The 24,068-nt window shown below is 43.7% G+C and overlaps 1 protein-coding gene across 1 annotated transcript in view; it reads right to left on the bottom strand.

The window, feature by feature from the left end:
• LOC134080524 (glucocorticoid receptor-like) overlaps positions 1–24,068 on the bottom strand; it is a 54,841-nt gene that overhangs the window by 11,901 nt on the left and 18,872 nt on the right. Inside the window, exons 3-5 of the mRNA XM_062537021.1 lie at positions 8,430–8,596; positions 5,335–5,361; positions 927–1,043 (exon numbers count right to left, since the gene is read on the bottom strand). Of these exons, the coding sequence (XP_062393005.1) occupies positions 927–1,043; positions 5,335–5,361; positions 8,430–8,596 (311 nt within the window). The remainder of the gene's footprint in view (positions 1–926; positions 1,044–5,334; positions 5,362–8,429; positions 8,597–24,068) is intronic.

Below are 24,068 nucleotides of genomic sequence, written 5' to 3'. Positions count from 1 at the left end.
TTATGTTTCCATCCAATTGTATCAAGTGATAAGAAGCATAACGTTTACAGAGAAATCTGGTTTTGAACATTTCCATACATCCTGGTAACGACATGCATTTAGAAATCTGAACATAGTATAATATGGAGTATACCTCCGCTCTCAGTAACCCAGCTAGCATGTTCTCAACACCAGGGTTAAGGACTTCCGGGTCTCTAAGACTGGGATACAATGTTTACACAGAACCTAACTCTGAGAGCAAACACCATTGTTCAAAATAGCTGTTCTGAATGCTTGTTGTCTTTTTGAACCCATACTTCAGACCTCAAGAACTATGTAAAAACTGCTTAGAGCCAAAGGAAATGACTATCTTATCCTGACGAGGAAAAAAGAAAGCCCATCATTTTACGCTTTGATGATTCGTTGATGCTTGAGTGACAAAGCCACTCAGATTCATCATACTTCACTCCAGTCACTCCAGAAGCAAAAGTACTCTTTGCATCACACCCACAATCATGTGCCTTTTCCTCCGTCAGTTCAGCACTCTCAAACAGTTTCACTCATTAGTGACAAACAGGACATGATTGACATGCACACGGCAGATCACTAATCATACCTGTTACCTTTGACACATGTAAGTAAAGCCCACTGAAGAGTGACAGTCTCATTAAGCTATGGAGCCTAAGCACGACTTTACCAACAGGGATTTACAACCAGGCTTGACACTTTCCGACTAAGAGTCAAAATAGCAGACCTTTAAGACATGCAGATACTGTAGCTTTCAAAGCAACCGATAACAATCTGAGCATGTTCTGCAAAGTTCCGTCCATTAAAGTTGAGGAGGAGTGGTACGGCATGGCGACGTGACTGGATATGACTAATCGATCGCATGGGGCTGATCTGCTGATAGATACAGCAACGCTGCAGCAGAGCACACAATGTCTTACCTTCCAGATTCATGCCGGCTTGCAGACACTTCCGGAAGCGGCAGGCGGGACAGTTCTTCCTCCGGATCTTGTCGATGATGCAGTCGTTGCGACCGGCACAGAGGTAGTTGTGTTGTCCTTTAAAGAAGGAGTGGGGGGAGGGGGAAGTAATAATTAGTTTGAACTGTGTAGAGTAAAAAAAACAAAGCAAAGCAAAGGAAGGAGGAAATCTTTGTGAAATGCTAATATTCAATCCTAATTTTGGTCACTTGAAACCACTGCTTCTCTCACCCCCAACCTGCCCACTTCAAAAGTGACATGCAGAGGTATCACTTCAAAAGTGACATGCAAAGACCAGTAAGCACTGTTCACCATTACAGAAACCAGTCAAGATTTCTACAGTGTGAAGTGATAACAAACAACAATACAAACTGGCTGATTCCCAGTAATTTCCTGTGTATAAAACACAGAGCAGTGTTTTATGCAAGTTAAAAGAAACAAAACTATATTAATACCATATTACTGTCCCCGTGTATAAACCTCATAGTTTAAAAAATCTTGCAAAATCAATGTACAGTATAAGCCACGGCTAATAGTCAGGAAATTGTTCTTCGAACACCACAGGAAAAGACACTGGTAGGCTGTAGCACCAACTAATATGTTTGTGGAGCCTGTCATGCTTCTAGTCTGGGGTCTATTCCTGGCGTGCACACCAGGAATGACATGGTCATGTGAATGAGAAAAAAAGCTTCACAACTCTGCTTATAGCAACAATGTGAACCTAGCAATAAAGTTAGCACTAGCCAGAGATTCCCTCCCAACCCTCCATCTCAGAGGGCCAATCCGTGAATTACAGACTCTGATCTGAGCTTCTGAGTGGATAAAAACTGATGTCAATATCTCTAATTTGAGCATATTGGGCATGTGGCACATAAATATAGAATTCTGAGTCAATTTGACGAAACAAAAACACAATACTCTATACGAACATGTAATACACTGCATTAAGCTCACATGGAATGTCAGAGAAAAAGGCCATTCTTACAGTATACTGGTGTGTTGTATCATCAAAATTATAAAATAATTAGATAAATAATAGCAGGTGCATTAAAAAACATGACCAGAAAAGGATATTTTTTACAAAATCAGACATCAGTACATAGTATGACCCTGAATTCAATAAAAACAGGGATATATACAAATTAAAAACTGATAAGGGCATCACATAGTTCAGGAAATAGTACAAGCAACAGGATGTTGTGTAAGGATGTACACCGCTTTCATTATATTGGTCTGCCATACTTTAAAAACTCAAGGCATTTGGTGTCAACTTGCCAGACACACAAATATTATAAGTCCTTAACACAGTATCCATCTGGGAGAAACCAAGATGATGTGCTCATCTATTGATGAAACCTTACTCTCATGACTTTCTCCTGGTCTTTTATAGCAATGGCAATTCCGAGCATGTCAGAACAATGACATACAGTATACTGTATCTCCAGCAGCAGCATAAAATTGCCAACACGGAATTAAATGGCTTCATGGCAAAATTATTGAAGATATCAGCACCATTGATGATGAATTAATGCCTACATGCTAGCTCATATTTAGCATATTTTGTGATAGTAATCATATCTCCACAAGCTAGAATTAATTAGCTTGATCTGTCACATAGACTAAACCAAGGGTAAAATTATATTGTGGTCGTCTACTAAGGTCAAATTTAATCAACATTTGGTGATGAGCTAACTTTATTTCAGAGTTAACCAAAGAACACTTCCAACAGTTTATTACTGGTTTTCAAAACAGGCTAGTGTTCACAGCAGTGCACAGGGCACAGATGTGCATCAGATTAAAGTTCATAATTCAGTCAGCCCACGCAATGCACATCAACGAATGCACAGGCTAGTGCAATACAGTACAAGTTGCAAAGCAAAAAGTACTCTTTCCAACAGTATAAACACGTTAGCTACTGTATATCAGTGCTATTCCTGCAAACGTACATTTCTCCTCAGGGATGTGCAGGGAAGTGAGATTGCTACTGGATTCTACCCAAACATTACTGTCATTCACAAATAATTTTCATACGTTCTATTGACACTGTAAATACTGTAGCTATTGGCTCATACTGTACATGTTTGTTAAACTAATTACATATCAATTTGTAATTAAACTGAGATATTCTGATAAATGTCATATTTTCTTTTATACTACTGTACGACGTACTGTACACTAAAAAGTCTAAGCTTCTTTCACTTCCTCTTTCCCTGTTCACTAAGCTTTCTGGAACATTGCTCCCTTCAAATCTAGCCAGCATCTGAAAATTCTCAATTTGTATGGGTATTTAGAGGGATACATCACACTACTCTTTCTACTCCTTCATCTCCAAAATCAGCAGGACACCCAACCACAATACATGGGAATATGAAATAAATGGTTCTACAAAGTAAAGTATTACTTAAAAAATGTTTGACTCTGCCACAACAGAACATTATATTTGGCAAGTTGGCAGATCAAACGATGTTAAAAAAAAAGGTTTGGTCCAATTTGATTGAGTCGGTCGGGTTACGACAAGCAGGCCAACATAATTTTAGGGATGGCCTGAGCTGTCTGGCATGCAAGCTGAAATCTATTTGTTCAGGACTGTTAAGAGTTTCACACAGGATGGCTGTCATTAGCTGACTGCTGTTCTGCCCTGTGGACCTCTATGCGCAGCAGTGATCCAGGAGCAATGCCAAATTTAGTCCATTATACTGTATGTAGTATGTTAGTATATTTATAGTACATTACATTGGCCCTCTATCAAATTGTATGTGCACTTCAGACAATTTTGCTAAATTCAGATAGAATCTGAAATCTCTGGCAGCTGCGGTCTAGCTCTATAAACATAAAACAGAGTTAGATGCATATAATGTGATTTTCTAAGATAATCACATCTCTTATTTGAAACGGCCATTTTGGCTGTGAGAATCTAGTTTAGAGTGGCAAGTACAATATTTCTCTACTCTTTAGGAACTGCCTCTACAAAACCTGTGCCATGCAGACAAGCAGGAATTACAACTAAGAGGGAAAGATTTCTCATTAAAAATGTACTGTACCCAAGAACTTTATGTGCTAGCCCCGTTGTAGAGGAAGGATACAATTGTCTGACTTGCTACTTGCAACATGTTAAGGAGAGGGTTGACATTTTGATTAGCATAGTTTTCCAAAATTATGCGGACACAAGCAGCACACATCCATATTAAGCTGGTTGTGAGTTAAGAGTGAAGCCTATGATTTTGAATAGCCATCTTTCTCAGATTACTATTTTGATGACAGCAACCTCTCCTCTGATCTCTCGCGAGCACTCCAGCATGAAGTAGACATTTCTACTGGGTTTGAGTCTTAAAAATCCATGAAGAAAGTTAACTACACAGAGGTCAGTTTTCTGAACACACCTCTCAGCCTTCACACTTGACCAACAGACTTCTGTAAAAGGAAAGCCAACAACTGCCACGTCTGAAATCAGCCATTCTCTTTCTTCGTGAACAAGCTTAAATAATTTAACAAAGCGGCCATGTCTCATTCGAGAGAGAGCTCCTGCTGCTGCAACACACCGGCAATACCAACTACACTATTGTCAGTATAGTATCAAAAGCTTCCTGGGAAACAGCAATGGCAACCGAGTAAACTGAAAGAAAATGAAAGGGCTTAAAAGAAATAGTGGAGTCCTTATCTCATATTCATTTCCCCCCTCCCTTTTATTTGAAATGTCACTTTGACCAGCCTCCCACCTTGCTTCACTATCCGGCCAAAGCAATTATTAGCAGTAATTGCCTAGATACAAAGTCGTTTACATGTGGCCTTATCAAGTTCTCCATACCCTCCACCGCAATCCCTGGCAGCGGAGCGCTGACTAACACCTTGGATGCAGCCAGCGAGCACTGTTGTGACTAATTACTTGTTGCACAGCATGTGCTAATGGTTAATATGTTTCCTTTAGATGATACCGGCAGCCGCGATCCCCAGGCTCCCTAGAAAAATGACCAGGGACCCTCTCAGACATAATAGCCCACATTAACAGCATTTGCTGAGGTCCAACAACAGAAGCAGAAGGAGCGTAGGGGTGGGGTGACGGGGCATTAGAAACCAAGATAATGTTAACCTTTACACAGTGGTTAGTGCTGTTAACTGACACTAACAGTTTGGACATAGATTAGGCTAGATTGCGAGGCATTTGCAAACTAACAAATTGGTTGTTGAGGGGGACGCCTATGCTAGCAAATCATTGAAATCACCAAACCATAAAAGCATGTATTTGACAGAGCACAGGTGTTGGCAGGTGCAGGAGCCGGAGAGAGACAGAGAGACAGAGAGGTGGGAGGACACAGAGGGATTGAGGGGGTATCTGAAGCGGCGGTGTTATTGAAGGTAGTGTTTTATTTACCATCCGTGTTTTGCCGTGCTCTCCATCCTTCACCCCAGCCAGAACAACCATAGAATGGAGAGAAGAGACACAAAATATCCGATATCAACATTTTTTTTCTGTGATGGCTGAACAACAGCACAATTACATGTTTTAAAAGTTCTAACTACACAGTGAGAAACGTACATTGTTTAAAATGACATTCATGCTCCTACACTATACCTACTTAGTTCAATGACACTGAGATACTAATCTTGTTTCAGTTGTGTCATTTATCAATGTTATCAGGCATACACAGTTTCTATCTAATCTTTTTATATATTTATTTTGATGTTACCAAAATCGCAAAAACATCAAGCATCAACAGTCCTAAATATTGCTGTTCTGACGGAAATATACCCATTTGCATAAAAAAAAGGTTTTCCAGTACTATTCCTGACCTTAAAGGAATACGCCACCCAAAAATGAAATTAAGCTAGTCTCGGTCACCCCCAGAGTTAGAACAGTGAAAAAAACCCGGTTAAAATCCGTCCGGGCATTCTCCTGCTTTGGGAGCAGCGATTTTAGCTTTAGCTTAGCACAGTTGCTGTAGATGAAGGGTGTCAGTGAGCACGTCCTCCAAAAAAGTGACCGAGACGTCTACATTTTTTTCTAAATATATCTTGGGAGCCGTGTGTTCAAAACGAGTACAAATCATAATGCAAAATCGAACGAGACTATTACCTGAGCAGATCTTTACTTGGAACTATATTCAGCCTCATCGCCGACGAAGCACCGCTAGCTAGGCGCAAAGTTCTCACGTAGCAGTCTTGTAAACTCCCAACTTCTAGATTCGACTGGAACTTCACGGATGGATTCAAGTGGTGCTACGTGAGAACTTTGCGCCTAGCTAGCGGTGCTTCGTCAGCGATGAGGCTGAATATAGTTCCAAGTAAAGATCTGCTCAGGTAATAGTCTCGTTCGATTTTGCATTATGATTTGTACTCGTTTTGAACACACGGCTCCCAAGATATATTTAGAAAAAAATGTAGACGTCTCGGTCACTTTTTTGGACGACGTGCTCACTGACACCCTTCATCTACAGCAACTGTGCTAAGCTAAAGCTAAAATCGCTGCTCCCAAAGCAGGAGAATGCCCGGACGGATTTTAACCTGGTTTTTTTCACTGTTCTAACTCTGGGGGTGACCGAGACTAGCTTAATTTCATTTTTGGGTGGCGTATTCCTTTAATGCATCAAATACAAAATTACAAAAATCTAAATGAGGAAGACTGAAAATGTTGCAATCAAGCATGGTCATTATGGCAAAGCTGTCTGAGGTGGACGACCACACTTCAGTACAGAAACGCATGCAGCATGGGCTTAAATGGCTGACACAAGCACAGACGCTCTTTCTCCCTCATACTGTACATACGCACACATCAAAATAACACAACACAAAACATTTCATATTTATGGTTCTCTTTTCATAGCGCTGCCTGAAACTATTATTGTCAGTCCTGCCAATGCCTGAACAGTATCGTTAGTTGTATGATACTTGATTTGTCACTAACTCTGCACATGTCTATCAACACTCATAATTTGTCTGAAAACACACTGTGTGCTAAAGGTGTCATGTACATGTCTAACTGTAAGGCACAACATCTACCAACAGCAGAACCTGTCAGACAGGTGGAGCCACAGCTCAAACCTCCCAGGCTAAACCTTGAGTCTGAATCTGGGGAGGCCAAGTACTCCCGCCACTATCTGTGGTATAAATATACTTGTAGGAGAGGAGCCTGGGGCTCGACAGTGCAAGACAACAACTGTCTGCTGACCACACGGTCACCCTCTGTCCTTCCCAAGAGAGGAATCTCTCAGTTTAGGGCAACTTCCTGCAAGGAGAACCAGCCTCTGGACAAAACTAATGATTTTACTCTCTCTCTCTCTCTCTCTCTCTCTCTCTCTCTCTCTCTCTCTCTCTCTCTCTCTCTCTCTCTCTCTCTATCTCTTTCACTCTCTCTTTCTCCCGCTCTCTCTCTTTCTCTCTCACTTTCTCTTCCACCCCCTATCTCTCTCTCTTCCTCCCGCTCTCTCTCTCTCACTCACTCTCTCACTCTCACTCTGTCTCTCTCTCATGAGCTGTGGGTTTGTGGGTTTGCTATCTGTTGACTGAAAGTGAGTGAGGGACCTCTGTGAAAAAAAGGAGCTCATAACGTCTGCCTAATTTCACATTCCACCCCAGAGCGGTAGACAAATTTAAAATAATAAATACAGCATTATTCATATATAAACAAAATTAACTAAATTTACACAAATTATTTCATTGTGGGATGTGAAGTGTAGACTGACTGATTTCAGCTACAACAAAATGTGAAAAAGTGCAAGGGACTATACTGTAAGTAGCTCTGTCTTTTTTTTTTAGAAAGGGTGACTAGAAAAATCAGTCTCGGTGGTTGTAGCAGTTCAGTCTCACATACAGAAAAAAAGAAAATCTGAATCCCCTTGTTGCCAAAGCACTCTGCAAATTGTGTTGTTTTCAATGCAAGTTATTTTCAACACATATTGTGTAGCAAATAAAAATGGTAAACAACACAAACTGTGTTGTCCCTATCTGGACACAGGGATGTATGTGTTGTGGATAATTGTGTTGTTTTCAACACATTCATTTAAAGAGCGTACCCATGGCAGCGCACACCTGCACTGTGCATGCGCATGCAGTCTTGTTTGTACTGATACCACATCTTTTACAGATAGGACATCCACTGGCCATAATACAGTACTCGTGCATCTATAATGAGAGCATGAACCCGTTGACACCGGCATGCTGTCATTTCTAAGAAAAACCAGTTTGGCTGGATCCTTACTCTGATATCCTAACAATGACACACAAATACACACAAATACACACACACCCACAGACACACACAAACACACACACAAACCACAAAAGCATTAAAGCGTGAAAGCTTGTGTTCACAAAACCCTAGGAAGACTGAAGAGCAAGTTAATTAAACATACAGAGGGCGTTCCTCTATTGTAGCAGTCAATAAAAGGATTAATCAACAACTATCAGACTCGTTGAGCCTTTTGAACCTCGTAACCCGCAGCTCACTGTCCGTGGAGATTTGCTTTTTACCTTCAACGGCCCTCTTGAAGAACACCTTGCAGCTTCCGCAGGTGAGGACGCCATAGTGGCAGCCCGAAGCCTCGTCGGAGCAGACCAGGCAGATCTTATGAGCTGCTCCGCCCGCCTTAGCTGCCGCTGCTCCGCCGACTCCGTTGGCATCTGGTCTGTTGGGAGGGCTGGAATAACAGAAGCACAGGCGAGAGACGATATAAGAACAGATACTGTAAGCCCATCGAGAGGAATAACAATCAGCTAGTATTGCAGCACCAAGATGAAGCAGAACGGCGAAAGTAGACTAGATATGATACCGTATATATCCCATATCCCATACCCCACATATTACAGTATGTGGTTGCAATGGTGTGCCTAACTTTCTCATTAAGGTGCACCCAAACACCTTTAACAGGGCCGTGATACTACTGCTAGAACATTATGTACTGTACCTTCTCATACAATACGAAATGGAAACACCAAGTACTATGTACAGTATGTGTGGAGCTGAAGCCATTTGAAGCGACCGGCCTACATGCGAAGAGCCCTTGGAGCCATGCCCTTTGACCTACCCCCATACACAGCCTGCACTGTCCCTGTACTACACATTCTCCCGGGCCCGCGATTACACAAAGTCTGGATTAAGAGCTTTGCTTAGTTGCCCTTGATAATGCCGTTAAGCACCGTGGCGAGCCGGCTATGGCCTCAAACGGTCATCCGTTCAGCGCTGTTCTGCTGCGGGTTATGCTCAACTGTTGGGCGCTTAGCGGTCACTGCCGGCCCACATCTTCTGATCTGGAGCCCAGGATCCCTAAAACTGGCCACTGACGGGAAGGATTCCAGAGAGGATACATTTCAGCACACGTGAACGCCGGATCTCTGAAACACTAATGCAGGATCTCTATTTAACCGTGCTGTGACAGAATAAACAAACACAAAACGCAGCTCTGTACCCCATTGCTTACTGACAGCATCTCAGGCAAGTGAGACACAACTGAATCGGATACTGTAGATTCCATTCAGAGAGGTTCAGTTCCAAATGACTATAAGCAGAGCAGTGCACTTCAAAGTCAAACAAGTCAATGCTCTGTTCCTTTTTTTCTGGTGCTTTTTATGATGTGCGTATGACCTCCTTCAGTATAGCATAGTAGTATATTCTTTTGATCCTGTGAGGGAAATTCAATCTCTGCCTTTATCCCAATCCGTGAAGTAGTGAACACACACAGCACACACTGAATACACAGTGAGCTGAATCACACACTAACCCGGAACAGTGAGCTCCCTGCTCAACAGCGGTGCTCGGGGAGCAGTGAAGGGTTAGGTGCCTTGCTCAAGGGCACTTCAGCCATGGTATGGTCGGGGATCGCACCTGAGACCCTCCGGTTACAAGCTAGAGGCCCTAACCAACAGGCCACAGCTACCCCAGAGTGACCAATGTGACACGATTTCTCATGCTGGACAGGTGATCAGATGCTCGATAGTGTTTTGAGCCCCCAACGTCGTCTTCCAGGCAGCGCTGCCACTGTTGACTTAAAGGCACTTAATCCTACCCTAACCCTAACCTTAACCCATGCCTAACCCTAGCACCTTCCAGGCAGTGCTGCCTTGAAGACAACGTTGGGGGCTCAAAACACCAAGAAACTAATCAGATCCAGCGTAGGAGACAGTGTGATAGCACAAACAATGAAAGACTTCTTCACGCTTAAAAACGCACCTTGCTTAGGAGGAGCTCATGTGACATGGCCGTGACACATGCATTATCTGCGTGAAGTTAGCAAGTGACATGAGGAGACGGGCATGGCATGCAGGAATTTGGACATACATTAGAAAGACGCCATACTCCTCCCAGTAATGCTTTCTGAGAAACCACAGCCAGGGCACAATGACAGCCTTCATAATCACAGCATCAGCTCTAGGCTACCGGCCCCCACAATATAAATAAACAAAACCAAGTTCATTAAATCCCTGAATAATGCAACATATAGATATGCAGTACCAGCCTGTACTTTCAGAATAGGGTGCCTTGAGGGTGATTGAAGCAACCATTTATAACTGATTGGAACAATTGGATCATTATGGCACCTTTTTCTGATGCCTACGTCTTTCAAAAACCTAAAAGTGCTCACTGAAAGTGGGCCACAGCGGAGAAGGCCTAGTTTTCCCATGCATCGGTGAGGTGGGAGTTGCTAGACCACATAGGCTAATACCTACTCAGGATCCATGCTGCATGCATTCCTACAACACAAACAGGCAGACAGTACTGGTCACTGGTAAAAGGGAGAATGACAGTGGATCTACTGAGCACCCACATGAAAAAAAAAAACATAACAGTATGATTCATATACTGGTACCATACGTCGTCCTTACTTAAATCAGGCAGAACCATTCTATGTTTCATATACAGTACTCACAAACTAAGAGTAGTTTTCTGATGCATAAGTAAGGTTGCTTGGCCACATAGCCTTAGGATCCATGCTGCCTGCATTCCTCATATAAACAGACAGACTCAGTGTCCTGATCACCGGTAAAAGGGAATGACCATGGATTTACTGTGCATTCAAAATGCATCTAGACCATTGCTTCTTAAACACTTTGCAACCTTGTTCAAATCCATGAAATTCATGGAAAATTCATCTGTCAACAGTCAATACTCAATTGTATATTCCCCCCCCCGCAAATACATAAATTACAGATATACAGGTAAGGTGTTAAATTCCTTGCGCTCTAGGCAGCATTTTACCCAAAGAGACCGATCATCAACCAAGCCTTACACAACTTCACTCTACACAGCACAATGCGAGATCCAACGGCAATGCACCGTTGACTCGTAGTCGCAAACGTGCTGCATCTTGTACCCATGATACAGAGTACAATTAAAAACCCAACCTATCTAAAATTACACAATAGGATGCGAGATCAACAACCATACACAATTAGCTTGTAGCAGCCGCAATACTGTACCTGCCCAAAAAAAATACCTGACACTTTGACACTTGATTTGTCTTCCAGTTTCTCTTGATCATCTTTGAGATATTTTCACACCTCGAATAGAGCCGATTGGACATGATTTGGGGAGGCGTACACATAAAGCCTCACAGTCGGCAATACAAACAAGACCAAAAATCAAGCCATGAGGTCAAAGCAACTGTCTACAGAGCTTCAAAAACAGTCTGCATTGGACCCCGCCCCCCTCAAAAAAACGGCTCCATAATTCTTAAATGAAAATGGACTCTTCCTAGAAGAGCTGCCTGGCTAATGAGGTCCTGAGTGGAGATGAGAGAAAGTTCCAGAAAGACAACCATCACTACAACACTCGCTTTGCCAATTAGGGCTCTGCAAATAATCAACTGAATCAATTAACTGTCAATTGTGACTTCCAATGATTATGAAAAAAAATATAGCGATTATTTTTCTGCACTGCGTTTTACAACAAAATTGTTGTTTTGTCTTGAGTTTTAAATCCAGTGCACCCCCTTGCTTTACCGTGGTAACTGTATTATAATTTAGTTTTTTGCATGTATTATTTATTTGTTTTTCAGTTGAATAACGTTCCAAATTCTACTAAATGTAAATTTACTGTAAATAATCGTGATCTCAATACTGACAAAAATAATTATGATTATTGCTGTTGCTACTGGCACTTCTGGCAAAGTGTCCAAATAGAAAGCCTTTTCTCAGAGAGGGAAGAAAGCCCAGTAGGATTTGGGGAGTCAGCTTGGAGCTGAGAGTGTGTGTGTGTGTGTGTGTGTGTGTGTGTGTGTGTGAGAGAGAGAGAGAGAGAGAGAGAGAGAGAGAGAGAGAGAGAGAGAGAGAGAGAGAGAGAGAGAGAGATAAAGAGAGAGAGAGAAAGAGAGAGAGAGTGCTTTAATTCAAGCTGGACAGTGGCAAGGAGCCAAGACATTCTCACTGTGACCGTAATCACATGATAGCAGCTATCGTCGCTGCATGGCACATGACTATAAATGCAAATCTACATTTACACTGGACCTTGCAGGCCGCAGCATATCATGTCATTCCACTCCCTGAGGTTGTACCAACATGATGACACCTTCCCAGCAGAGGGGAAAATAGTGAGGGCACACACCAACTTGTTTGGAACGAAAAAGAACATCTACTTTTGCATGAGGGGGGAAAAAAAACTTGTGAAAGTGAAAGAAGACAAAGATAAGAATGGTCCCTTGCACTGTAGCTAATCAATAACCTTGCGCACCAGTGATACTAAGATCTGAGGCTCTCCCTACCTGATCTATACAGCTTACTGATGCAGGATTGTAAAGAGAGGTAAAGTGTTTATTGAAGCACTTTCTACTATGCTTCAACACTTTTGTCAAGAGAAGGGAAAAAAAGAATCACTATTGGCTCTGTGAGCCCCCCGCCTGCTGGTAATAGCCTCTTTGGAGACTGAGAGGTCATTTTTCTACCCTGTTAGAAATCAAACAGCCCTCTCCACAGGATCCCCATTTCCCCCCTTAGACTGTGTCACCGTAGTTCTTAGCATTGACCAGCAGGGGGGGCGTGCACATCCCCCTTCCCCACCCACCCACGTCCTCCGGCGGATGACTCCTCGCCACGTCATGGGCATACTCCATTAGAAACACTCCCACAGGCAGAGAGCGCTCTGCAGGGCTACGCGCGCACACATACACACATGCGCACACACACACATACTCAAGCACACACACACACACACACACACACACACACACACACACACACACACACACACACACACACACACACACACACACACACACCATGGAACACTATAATGCATTAATACACACACACACAACACACATTACAAACAGAGAGAAAGAAAGAGAACATGAAAACACATCTGTGCCATACACAGCCAATGCAAGCAGACCCACGTACACACGTACGCACAACACACACATGTACACACAACCAAAGCCTGAGAGAGCCTCGCAACATGAAATGCAGTGCAGTGACCTCTGTAATGTCTCCGCCCACACGGCTCTTATGCTTCCCTCCTAGCTCAGCTGCCCTCTGAGCTTCGGCGGAGGCACACAGGGAAACAACACACGGAGAAAAGGAAAACAACAATAACAACAACAACAAGAGCGCGGCCACAAAGCAGCTACAACAGTCCGTGACTGCATCAAACAGCTCACACACACACACACACCATTTTAATCCGTTTCTCGGTTTCCAGAACAAGCTCAAGTTAAGGCATTCAAAACAACTTGATGCATGACGGGGGTAAAAAAAAAAATGGTAATAGCAGATGAGAAGGTGTAGTAGAGCGAAAGTAACATAGAGAGACAAATTAGTGACTTCCATTTGCCAAGCTACCGTACAGAAATTAGTTTGAAACTGCCCAAGGGTTTCAGACAAACCTGCATAACTACTTAACCATCTCCACGACAACAAAGAGATAAGGTAACTGAAATAAATGGAGCATTACTAAGCATTTTTTGGAGACCCAGGGAGCCTTGGGTTTGGACCTTTGGCAAAGGGGGGGGGGGGGGGGGGGGCAGAGGCCTCTCCACACTCTAGGGGAAGTCGAGACCCAAGGGTTTACACAAAAATGTACAATTCCCAAATTCCTCAACGCAGTGGCCCACTTACATGAGGACAAACACAGAGAGATGCACAAAGACTCCAGAGCATGGCAGGCAGTTTAGAGTAGTGAGTGAGCAAGAGAGAGTGCAGCAAGTCAAGAGAGCACAACTTGGCTTGAAATAATAGGTTCATTTTTGTGACTACATTTTGGGGGCCATCTGCAGAAAAACAGCAAGTACAGGTCGCAGTTGGACTAATATGAATCCTACAATAATCTCTTCCCAGCGGAGAAATTAAGTGCAAAACAAATTATGACTAAATGAATAGATGGCTGCATGGACTAAAAATATATATATTTTGCTGTTTTGGGCAGCATTTTTTTTATAGACTAGGCTATCTCAGATTTAATAGTCTAGCAGGGATAGGGAAGTGGATGACATGATGAAGCGAAAATAACACATTAAAAAGGCAACCAAAAGTAAAAGTTGCTTTTGACACGGTTCAAAGAAGCAAAACTGGTGTTCTGTTGTTTCTGAAAGTTTCTCCTACTGATGCCCTTGGACCACAATCTGAGCTGCATCTGCTTTTTTTCCACCGCAAAAATGACACACTCTTTTCATATGCCGCAATAACTTATCCATCAATCATAACACTTATCCTCCCCTATTTTTACGCAATACTCCTACTTTTCCATCGACCTTCCCACAAATGCAAATGCATGGGTATGACCAGTGAAGCTAGCCTGACAGATTACCTGTGCCCAGCAAAATACAGTTTCACTCACGTAGTCTGTTTTACAGTATATACTGTATACCGTGCACAAATAAAACATGAAACTGGTGCTATTCTCTTAGGACATCAGCCCCTGAATCTCTCCTACAAGACTACTTGGATGAAGAGAGCACTTGCACGCTCCCCACTTCCTCCCTGCAAATGTGTACGCACGACGTTACAGTCAGTGTCACCTTTTTGCAGCTCTTGTCTCGCTGTCAACCTGAAGGCAAATAGTTTGAATATTCCGAGACCAGCCTCACACCTGCCACTGCCGGGGTTCGCATAGGACAGGTTCAACTTCACCTGGCCTCCCTGTTCCCAATAAATCACCGGCAGAAGTGAGCAAAAGGACACATATATAAACTTGCTCAACCGCTTTCAGATTTCAGCCACAGCTATCAGGAGTAGGGAATGGGGGATGGGGGGGGTTAGCTGAATCGCGTCTCAAGCAACCTTCACTACGAGCGGCACAAAAGAAACGACATCTCGTATGGTCATTTATTTTGAGCACAGAATAGACTCTTGTCACGAGCCCTTTGACAGTGCTGCAGCTCAAAGGGAAGAGTGAAGTTACTGAGCTCGGTGTGTGCATGTGAGGGAAACATGCTTTTGTAGGCTAACAGTAACAGTAGGCTTATTTATTTAAGACAATCACCCTCCCTCTTTTTCTGTGCCTTTCAAGGAATATGTTTTTCTATTCTATTCTATTCTATTCTGTTCCATTCCATTCCATTCTATTTTTCATTCACATTGCCATTCTCTCACTCCCTTCTCTCTCTCTGTGTTCACCCCCCTCCCCCCACGCACACAGTCCCTATCTGTCGCTGGCGCACTCCCACCCCACCTCCTCCGCTGCCCTCCCCTCTCCCCCCGATAGAGCTGAGGGGGTTATATAATATTCACATTACCGAGGAGGCAGTGTGCACCCGACGCCCGCTCTCAGCCAATGGCGTCGCCCGCCACGCATGGTGTACAAACGAGGCCACGCAGATCATGGGATTATCCATTCAGCTACCCAGAGACAGCTCTCTCTTTTTTCTCCCTCCCCTCAGCCATAGGCGCGCGCACTCACACACACACACACACACACACACACACATACATACATTCTCTCTCTCTCTCCCACTCTCACAGACACACACATACGCCATCATGTAACTACACTTCAGAGCTGCCTTCCCAGTGGCAAGAGAAAGCTTTTGTGTGTATGCCCAGTATATGTTCCTGTATGCACATATTGTATGTGTGCATACATGGGTGTGGTGGTGTGTAGCTATATGTAGCCTGTGTGGTTTGGTTTTGTGTCTGTGCAGGTTAGAAAAAAAAGTCCATGTGCACTACTCCTCTGCTCATGTGACGTGTGGTACGGCAGCCCAGACTGGCTAATTTAACAAACGGCTACGGCCCTACCCAAAAAGGGAAAAAAACACATCTTAGGAGATTGCTTCTAGTTGTGCTTCAGAGAGACGCACACACACAGACAAATAACTCTAAACATAAATTACTACTTTATGACCAATGACTAACCTGGAAGAACAACGAAGTGTGGTCCTCAAGGGTGCAAGGGTTTCTGTTTGTGTTGGTTCTCGACAGCTAATAAAAGACGATTAGTCAAATATCCTCTGCTTGTTTCTCATTACAAGTAATTTCCATTGAGGCTGCCAACAGGGCAGAGAACTTCATTCACACACACAAAAAAAACAACAAAAAACCCCATAAAGAGCCCCTCGTCAGAGTGTGTTTGTAGATTCATTAGTGCATCATCAGGCTCGCAAAGGGCCCAGTTGGGTTACTTTCAGCATGCCTTGTCTCGTAATCAGTGAGGTGGTTGCTACACTTTGTGATCAGTTCATTCTCAAGACGGTTGTGGTTTCCTTGCTTGTGTTGTGATTGAGCAGATAAATTCATATGTATACTATAAGTGTACTACATGCATATAGTATGAATGCAACACTGAATTCATCTTTTAATACGCATCTGTGGTAGAAACCGTTGGAAAAAAGGCCACCAGAGGCCTTGGATATTTGTTTAATTAAAAAGTAATGATAACTTTCTCTCGACTGGACTGACTCCCCTCAGCTAACTTCAGCTGATTCATTAATTAACATGACCAAAACACAAGCCTTAGCATCAATAAACCACGAGTGACGATAAATGCTGGGTTGTTTATGCTAAATAATTAAACACAGTTTACTAACAGGATGTCAAAACTCACATAATTAACATGAACAAACCATAAACATCAGCAGCATTAAGGCACATTTGGTTACAGAAGTGCTGTAGTTAGCCTCTTGGTGTTAAGTATAGCATTTAACCGTAAATTGTGGTTGTTAGGTTAATGTAAAGCCTCACTAATCCAATCACCCAACCAGCGCTGTGAGCAAACACATGTCATGTGTGTTCCATTCTGTGTCCAAATTACATGCCAAACTACCTCCTGATAACCCCAAACCCTTCGAGGGCATGACTGCTGTCTATATGTTCAAGGGCATTTCACACCACATCTGTCAGAACATCATGTACTTACAACAGGGTACAGTAGCATTTCAATTGGATTGAGCAGTCTAAACTGTGACTTCTTTGTCACCGATGAGGGTATATGGGAACAAATGTTATTTTATTTGAATCCTGACACAGTAAGATGCCTGACAGCACACTGGTTTGCACGTTTCGTGGTTGGAATTTTCAGGCTAATAAAGGCTGTTTCGGCTGCGCGAAAGCGATCGATGTGATATCGATCACACCTCCTCCCTGTATGAAATGGTAAAACTGACACTTCTGTTCCACTCTGATTGAACAGCGGTGTTCTTAAGGGACTGCGCTGAATAATCAACCGATACAGCAGACTGGCTATAATGATATAGGCCAGGGTGACTGATCTCAAGATCACTACCATGAACCGTTATGCTAAACAGACACCGCAAATGTATGTTTATTTACATTCGCCAAAGCACAGAGCACCATGTTGGTCACGTGTATTTTATCAGAAAAGTTCTTCCAAGAAAATAAGCCCCATCTTCCATGCATATTATCAAAAAGGATGACAGAAAAGACAAAAGAGGAAAACCCTGAAGACCCATGAAAATGGTCTGAATTAGAGGCTGGTGCTTGTGTTCATGCTAAGGCTAAAATGTAGTTTGGCTGTCACCATACTAAGCTCAATCTTTTAAGATTGAACATTAGTATGGGGAGGCTGCGTCTTGTTTCGACTGCACAAGAGCTGTGATCAATGGGCATCGTTCAAATTACTCTGTACGCGCTTGGATAGTCCTTCAACCAATCAGACCAACGATCCGGTGCGTCTTTTGAATAAGCTAGTTTCTGATTGGAGCCAAAGGTTCTGGCAGGGAACAGAGGAGATAGATGTGCAGGTGTCCAGCCTGAGCTGCTGTGCCAAATCCAAATTGGCCGGAAGTTCAGGCAGGGTTCACCCAGCCTAGCTAAAATGCCCTTTGCTTCCAATCTGTGTGACTTGACTGTGGGAAGAAAATAGCTGTGGCTTGGTCAGTGGTGAGGGCGAGTGAAGCTGCCGTTGTCTTACACTGTACCTCAACCACACCAGCGTCCTGTATTACTTCATTCTGTCTATATACTGCTCAGGGTTGCCACATAAAGTGCACAACATACGGTGCCATACTGGATTTTGGAGCAAACCTTTCACGGTGTAGCAGGCTATGCAGAGACAAAAGCAAATGCCTTTGTTTGATTAGAGCGCTCTATAAAAACATAAAGGTATTATTCCGTGCAAGTCTGAGCTCAGCTGTTACTCTAGCACAAAAAAATCCCCAGGTGTTCAATGGTGTTTAATGGTAATCAGTGTGTTTGAGCTGACTGGGCCTTTACACTATGGAACGCTAACAGGCTGTGTAAACAACTCCCCTGCATTCCTTTTAGACTAACTTTTCCCCCTTTTTTTCAGTTAGGCTGTTGTGTGTTGTGGTGAGCTGTATTTTAAGACTTGCCTGCCTTCGGCTTGGTGTTATTTCTGGGATGGCGTGTGTTAGCTAATACAGTTCACCTTACAACGTTTGTTTTTAGGCACTAGCATTGCCCCAAACTCTTTTTAGCGGCTGGGATGTGTGTTGTGCCAGGCATTGCCCTCGGACAGGGGTGGGTGGGTGCTGTAGGAACAAATTAGGCACTCATCTCATGTTGCTTTTAACCACCGATCCATCCATCTATCTATCAGCCTCATGCCAAGCATCTAGGCTATGCATTCACCCAGTTTGGCTCAGTGCTATTTTAAAAGCCGGCATAAAGACACCACTGGCTGGCTGTCACAGTGGTTTTTGGGGAGGGTGGGGTGTGTATGTGTGTGTGTGTGTGTGTGTGTGTGTGTGTGTGTGTGTAAGGGGGGGAGGCACAACAGGCCAGTGAGAGTCGAGTGTGTTATAACCACACGCTGTTGGCCCATTCATTACCCGGGGCCCGCGGATGAAACATTTGGGCGCTGCGGCGCTTGGGAACCTCGATTTGCTCCCACAGATTAGATTAGGGCCTGACACCTCTTCTGCTCTAAGCCAGACAGATGGGAGCGAGCTGGCCGTTTGGCCCCGGCCTTGCAGGCCATTAGCCTTCATTTATCGCCTAATGCTACAGCCACAGCCTACGGAAACTTTATTGTTTATTGTATGTGACTACAGAAGAAGTAAAACAGAGAGAGAAAAAAACAGGAAGAGAGAGTGTGTGAGAGAGAGAGAGAGAGAGAGAGAGAGAAAAGAAAAAAAGCACCTTGGGTCAACACTTCCCTTTCCCCCCAAAAAACCTTTGCTCAATTCCAGTTGCGTTCAAAGGTTTTTTTTCTTCTTTTTTCCGCTTAAGAGGCCATTGGTGATGTGTTTATTTAAGATGGCAAAAAAGGAGGAGGAAAAAGGAAATGGAAAACAAATAGGCTGTCAGTTCGCACATACGGTAGGTTACCACCATTTCAGCAGCTCTGCTTGCAAGAGTCAAGAGCGAGCTGAACTTAGACATCCAGCGAGACACACTCTGTCAAAACGTTTCTCATTTAAATATTTAATCGCATCACTTTATAAAGTGTGAAGGTGTCTGCTTTCACAGTGTCTACCGTGCATCTGCCCAGACTTGCAAAATCAAATGGATAATTACTTTTTTTCCATGGCACCCTCGGAGAGGAACTGTGCTTTTAAGACTGTCAACACAGTAAATATTTACAGAAATACACACGCCACATGATCCGGCTCACAAAACCGTCCAAAAATATCCAGCACATCTCCCAGACAGCCTCCCCTTTGGAGCAGCGAAAGGTGCGTGTGTGCGCTTGCACAAGACAAACTGTAATGCTCCTCATTCATGTCGGTCTACAATCATATTTAATGCTGGCTTAAATTGGACACGTGTGAGTTAGCGCCTATGTGTGTATATGTGTGTGTGTGTGTGTGTGTGTGTGTGTGTGTGTGTGTGTGTGTGTGTGTGTGTGTGTGTGTGTGTGTGTGTGTGTGTGTATTGTTCTATATGGCTTGGCAGAGTGTATGCAGCAGTCTGACTCCATGTCAATGAGGCGTATTTCGGGGACTGCCACTGCCGTGAGAAGAACAGGTAAAAATGTTGGCACTTGGCCGCTCCATTGGTAGCGTGCAGCACAAGCTCCCAAGCAGCAACTGCATGCCTAAATGGGAGAGGCTACAATTTAAAAATTCTTGGGTTACGACCCATGTTCACAGTGAAGTACACACATCCAGAGGCGGATGAGGGCCAGGGATCAAAGGAGATCGCTGTGCTCAATATCCGTACACACCACAAACGGTGGTTCAACACGATCTCAGCAAACACGGGGCTTAATCCAAACCCACTTACAAACACACAGTGGAGCAAAGACCTCGCTAAATTATGCTACCACACACAGAGAGGCTCAGACAGTCCTTCAAAATGTACATGACCACACACACACACACACACACACACACACACACACACACACACACACACACACACACACACACACACACACACAGACACACACACACACACACACACACACACACACACACACACACACACACACACACACACACACGCACGTGCTGAAAGGGTAAAAATGAGACTTTTCCTGTGTGGCTGTATGCCAAAGAAGCTGAAATACCACACTCTATGCTTGAGCCAGAGGTTAAAAAGGCTCTGCTGGGATGTCAAGAATTATTCATCTCAAATAAAGGCTTTAATATGACATCTGGTTTAATGTAATCACTGACGATAAAAGTTTTCCCTGTTTGCATATTATTTTCATAATGTTGCAAAGGTTCCCTTCTTAAAGGCCAGGGACCAACATTTATGCTGCCTACCAGCACTGTGTGCAGACTAGAGAGGAACGAGAATGAGAAGCACTAAATAAAATATGTTTCTGGCTATGGCAACTTTATTTGCCTCCATTGTATTCTGAACAGCACCAAACTGCTGCTCGCATACATTCATTTTTGTTTTGCTTTTGCTCGTAACAGGTAAGAATACAGTACATTCGTATGGAATGAAAAAGAACAAGACGAAGAAAGCCCAACTGAAAGACAGGTAGCAGAATACAGTGAGGAGGAGAGATACATAAAGAGATATCTTTAGAGAGGGAGAGAGAGAGAGAGAGACAAAGAGAGTGGGAGAAAGACAGAGACACAGAGTCAGAGGTGCCATCTAGTCACCTGCCATGCCCTCAGGAAGTTTCTCTTAATAGCAGCAAGCTGGTGTCCTCAGTTGGCCCTGTCTGACTGGCATGGGGCCTGGAGGTTGTTACACTCACACACACACTCTCTCTCTCTCTCTCTCTTTCTCTCTCTCTCTCTCACACACACACACACACAAGCGCGCGTACATACGGACATGTCTACTTCACACCATCTTCCTTGTATCAACCCACACATGCAATGCACTGTGCACACACACACACACACACACACACACACACACAGTACCAGCACACGGGGCCGAGAGATGTGTCAGCCCGCCGTTGGCTCTACAGGTCCTGTGACCCACTTCAAAGCAATGCCCCAGGTCATGCTGTTGTGTGTGTGTGTGTTTTTTTGTTGTTTGGCAATTTGTTTTTCCAAACAAAAAAAAACAACAAAAAACAAAAAAAATGACATAAATTGCCGTCGACCGTGAAGTGCAATTCCAAGATGGGTAATGGCAGGCTACGCGTGTGGAGAAGAAGAGAAGGGGCGGTTATTCCTCAGGTTCTAATGAGGAGAATGAAAGGGTCTGGGATGAAAAGACAGGAATCACCAGGAGGCTGAATAAAAGCTCAGATGTGAGGTGCCCTCTAGGGTTGCCGCTCAAAGGCGTATGATATACACAACCAAAAAAAAAAGCGTGTGGGAAAAAGTGACGACGCGAGAGAGTGACAAGACTGTAGCATTTACAACCAGGATAGAGAGGAGAGAAGTAGCACACTGCACACGGCAACAACTTCATTTACATCCAAGCACTGTTACTGCCAAGCCCATAATCAATGGGAGAGAGAGGGGGGGGGAGGAAGAGGAAACAAGAGCAAGAAAGAGAGAGACAAAGACAGGGACAAGGGGACATAGAGAGAGAGAGAGAGAAAGAGAGATAGAGGGAGATAAAGATAGAGCTAGTGAGAGAGAAAGATAGAGAGATAGAGAGAGAGATAGGCCTGGAGGTTTAAGCCAATGAAAAGAGATACACACCACCAGACAGCTAGCTTAATATTTCAATTGAAAGAGGGTTTTTAGTGAAGAATTTTGACAGCGATACCCCCTCAGCGCCCTCCTCCGTGTCCACGGCACACAGTCAGGATCACATTACTGCTCCTTTGTGGCCAACTTATCTCAGCTTATGCGGAGAAGTGCGAACAATGAACCTTTAAACTGCCTGGCCCTGGCCCTGGCCCTGCCACTTGGCACGGAATCCCTGGGCAGACTAGTTCTGGACGGCTCGATTCTGTGTAAGTGGCGAGCGCTGGGGCTGGCTGTTAACCTTACTGACGGTGAACTTTGACCCCAGTCGATTAGGACACAGGCAAGTGCGGGCGCAAATCTGTCGGTCTGATAAATACAGCCGCAGAAGGCAGGGGGAGTCGAAGACCGGGTGGGCCGTGTCATTTTGCCCTCGTCAATCATTGACTGAGGCAAATCATGAAGTGCTGCCTTATGAGATTTTTTTATTACACACACACACACACACACACACACACACGCATAGACACACATACAAGGCCACACTAACACACAAACACTTGTAAACAGACACTGATAAGGTGTTGCCAGGGAATATCTACAGTCCCAGACTAAAGACACACACAAGAGGGGGGTGTTCATACGTAGCAGTGTCTGTGTTGTGTTGTGTGTGTGTGTGTGTGTGTGTGTGAATTTGTTAACTTGTCAACAGACAAATCAAGTCAAATGTGGACAAATTTTACAATGCATCCCTGACCTAATTTCACAACTCAGCACTGTGCATAGAAAGGAAATTCTGGGAATACAGTTGCTCAAAGCAGAGATTATATAAGGTAGCCAAGCTAGACAGGCCAACGGGGGTAGAGAGCAGAAAAAAAGAGAAAGAGAAGGCGAAAAGGAAAGGAAATGGCGTGATAAAGAGAGAAAGAGAGAGAGAGAGAAAAAAAAACAGACATGCTGGACACTAGCTTGAAACATACCATGGCACAGCGCAGCTGAACATGTGCAGAGAAAAACGTTTAGCCTAACGTATACTGTATGTTATCTAGCATTCCTATCTAAGCCATATTTGTATTGCCAATACACACAAGTAATGGAGGTTTAACCCTGAGCTGTGGTATCAGTTACCTGGTCACCATTGTAAAGAATCAGTTTTGACCTCACATGAAGAACATACACGAAAAACAAATTCTTGTCTATCAATTCCCTATTACTTGCGACACTGACAAAGCTTAAGCAGAATTGCTGGCTAACCCATGTGTATAGCATGTTCAATATTAAATGTTAGAGGCACATCAAGCATGTAGGTCAGAGGTGGACATCCTGGGTAAAAGTTCTGCCAAGTAACTATCCGACTATTTAGTCAACCAGCTAATTTTAATTAGCAGCCAGGTAGATCCGATAATTCGTGATATGACAGTACTTGTGTGCACAGGTAGAGAGAATATACAGTATGGCAGGACATTCACTTTCTGGAATCGGGACGTATGCCTCTGTTTAGGCCTAGCTACACTTACTGTACAAGCTTCTTCCACATCATCACAACAAGGCTGGTCATTGTTGAGGCTAACTTAAAGAGCCATTTGTCTCACAGTCCTCTCTGGTAGTGATACAAGCTAGCTAGCTAAGTGATGCATTTCAGTGACATACTGTACTTGCCGACTCTGCCGCAAAAATGTTCACTGAGCTTTTGATTCAGAGCAGAAAGTACAGT

This window comes from Sardina pilchardus, chromosome 5 (genome assembly GCF_963854185.1).
Source record: "Sardina pilchardus chromosome 5, fSarPil1.1, whole genome shotgun sequence".
Lineage (NCBI taxonomy): Eukaryota > Metazoa > Chordata > Actinopteri > Clupeiformes > Clupeidae > Sardina > Sardina pilchardus.
Note: the sequence above shows the minus strand (reverse complement) of the source record. Positions and strands in the feature narration are given on the sequence as shown.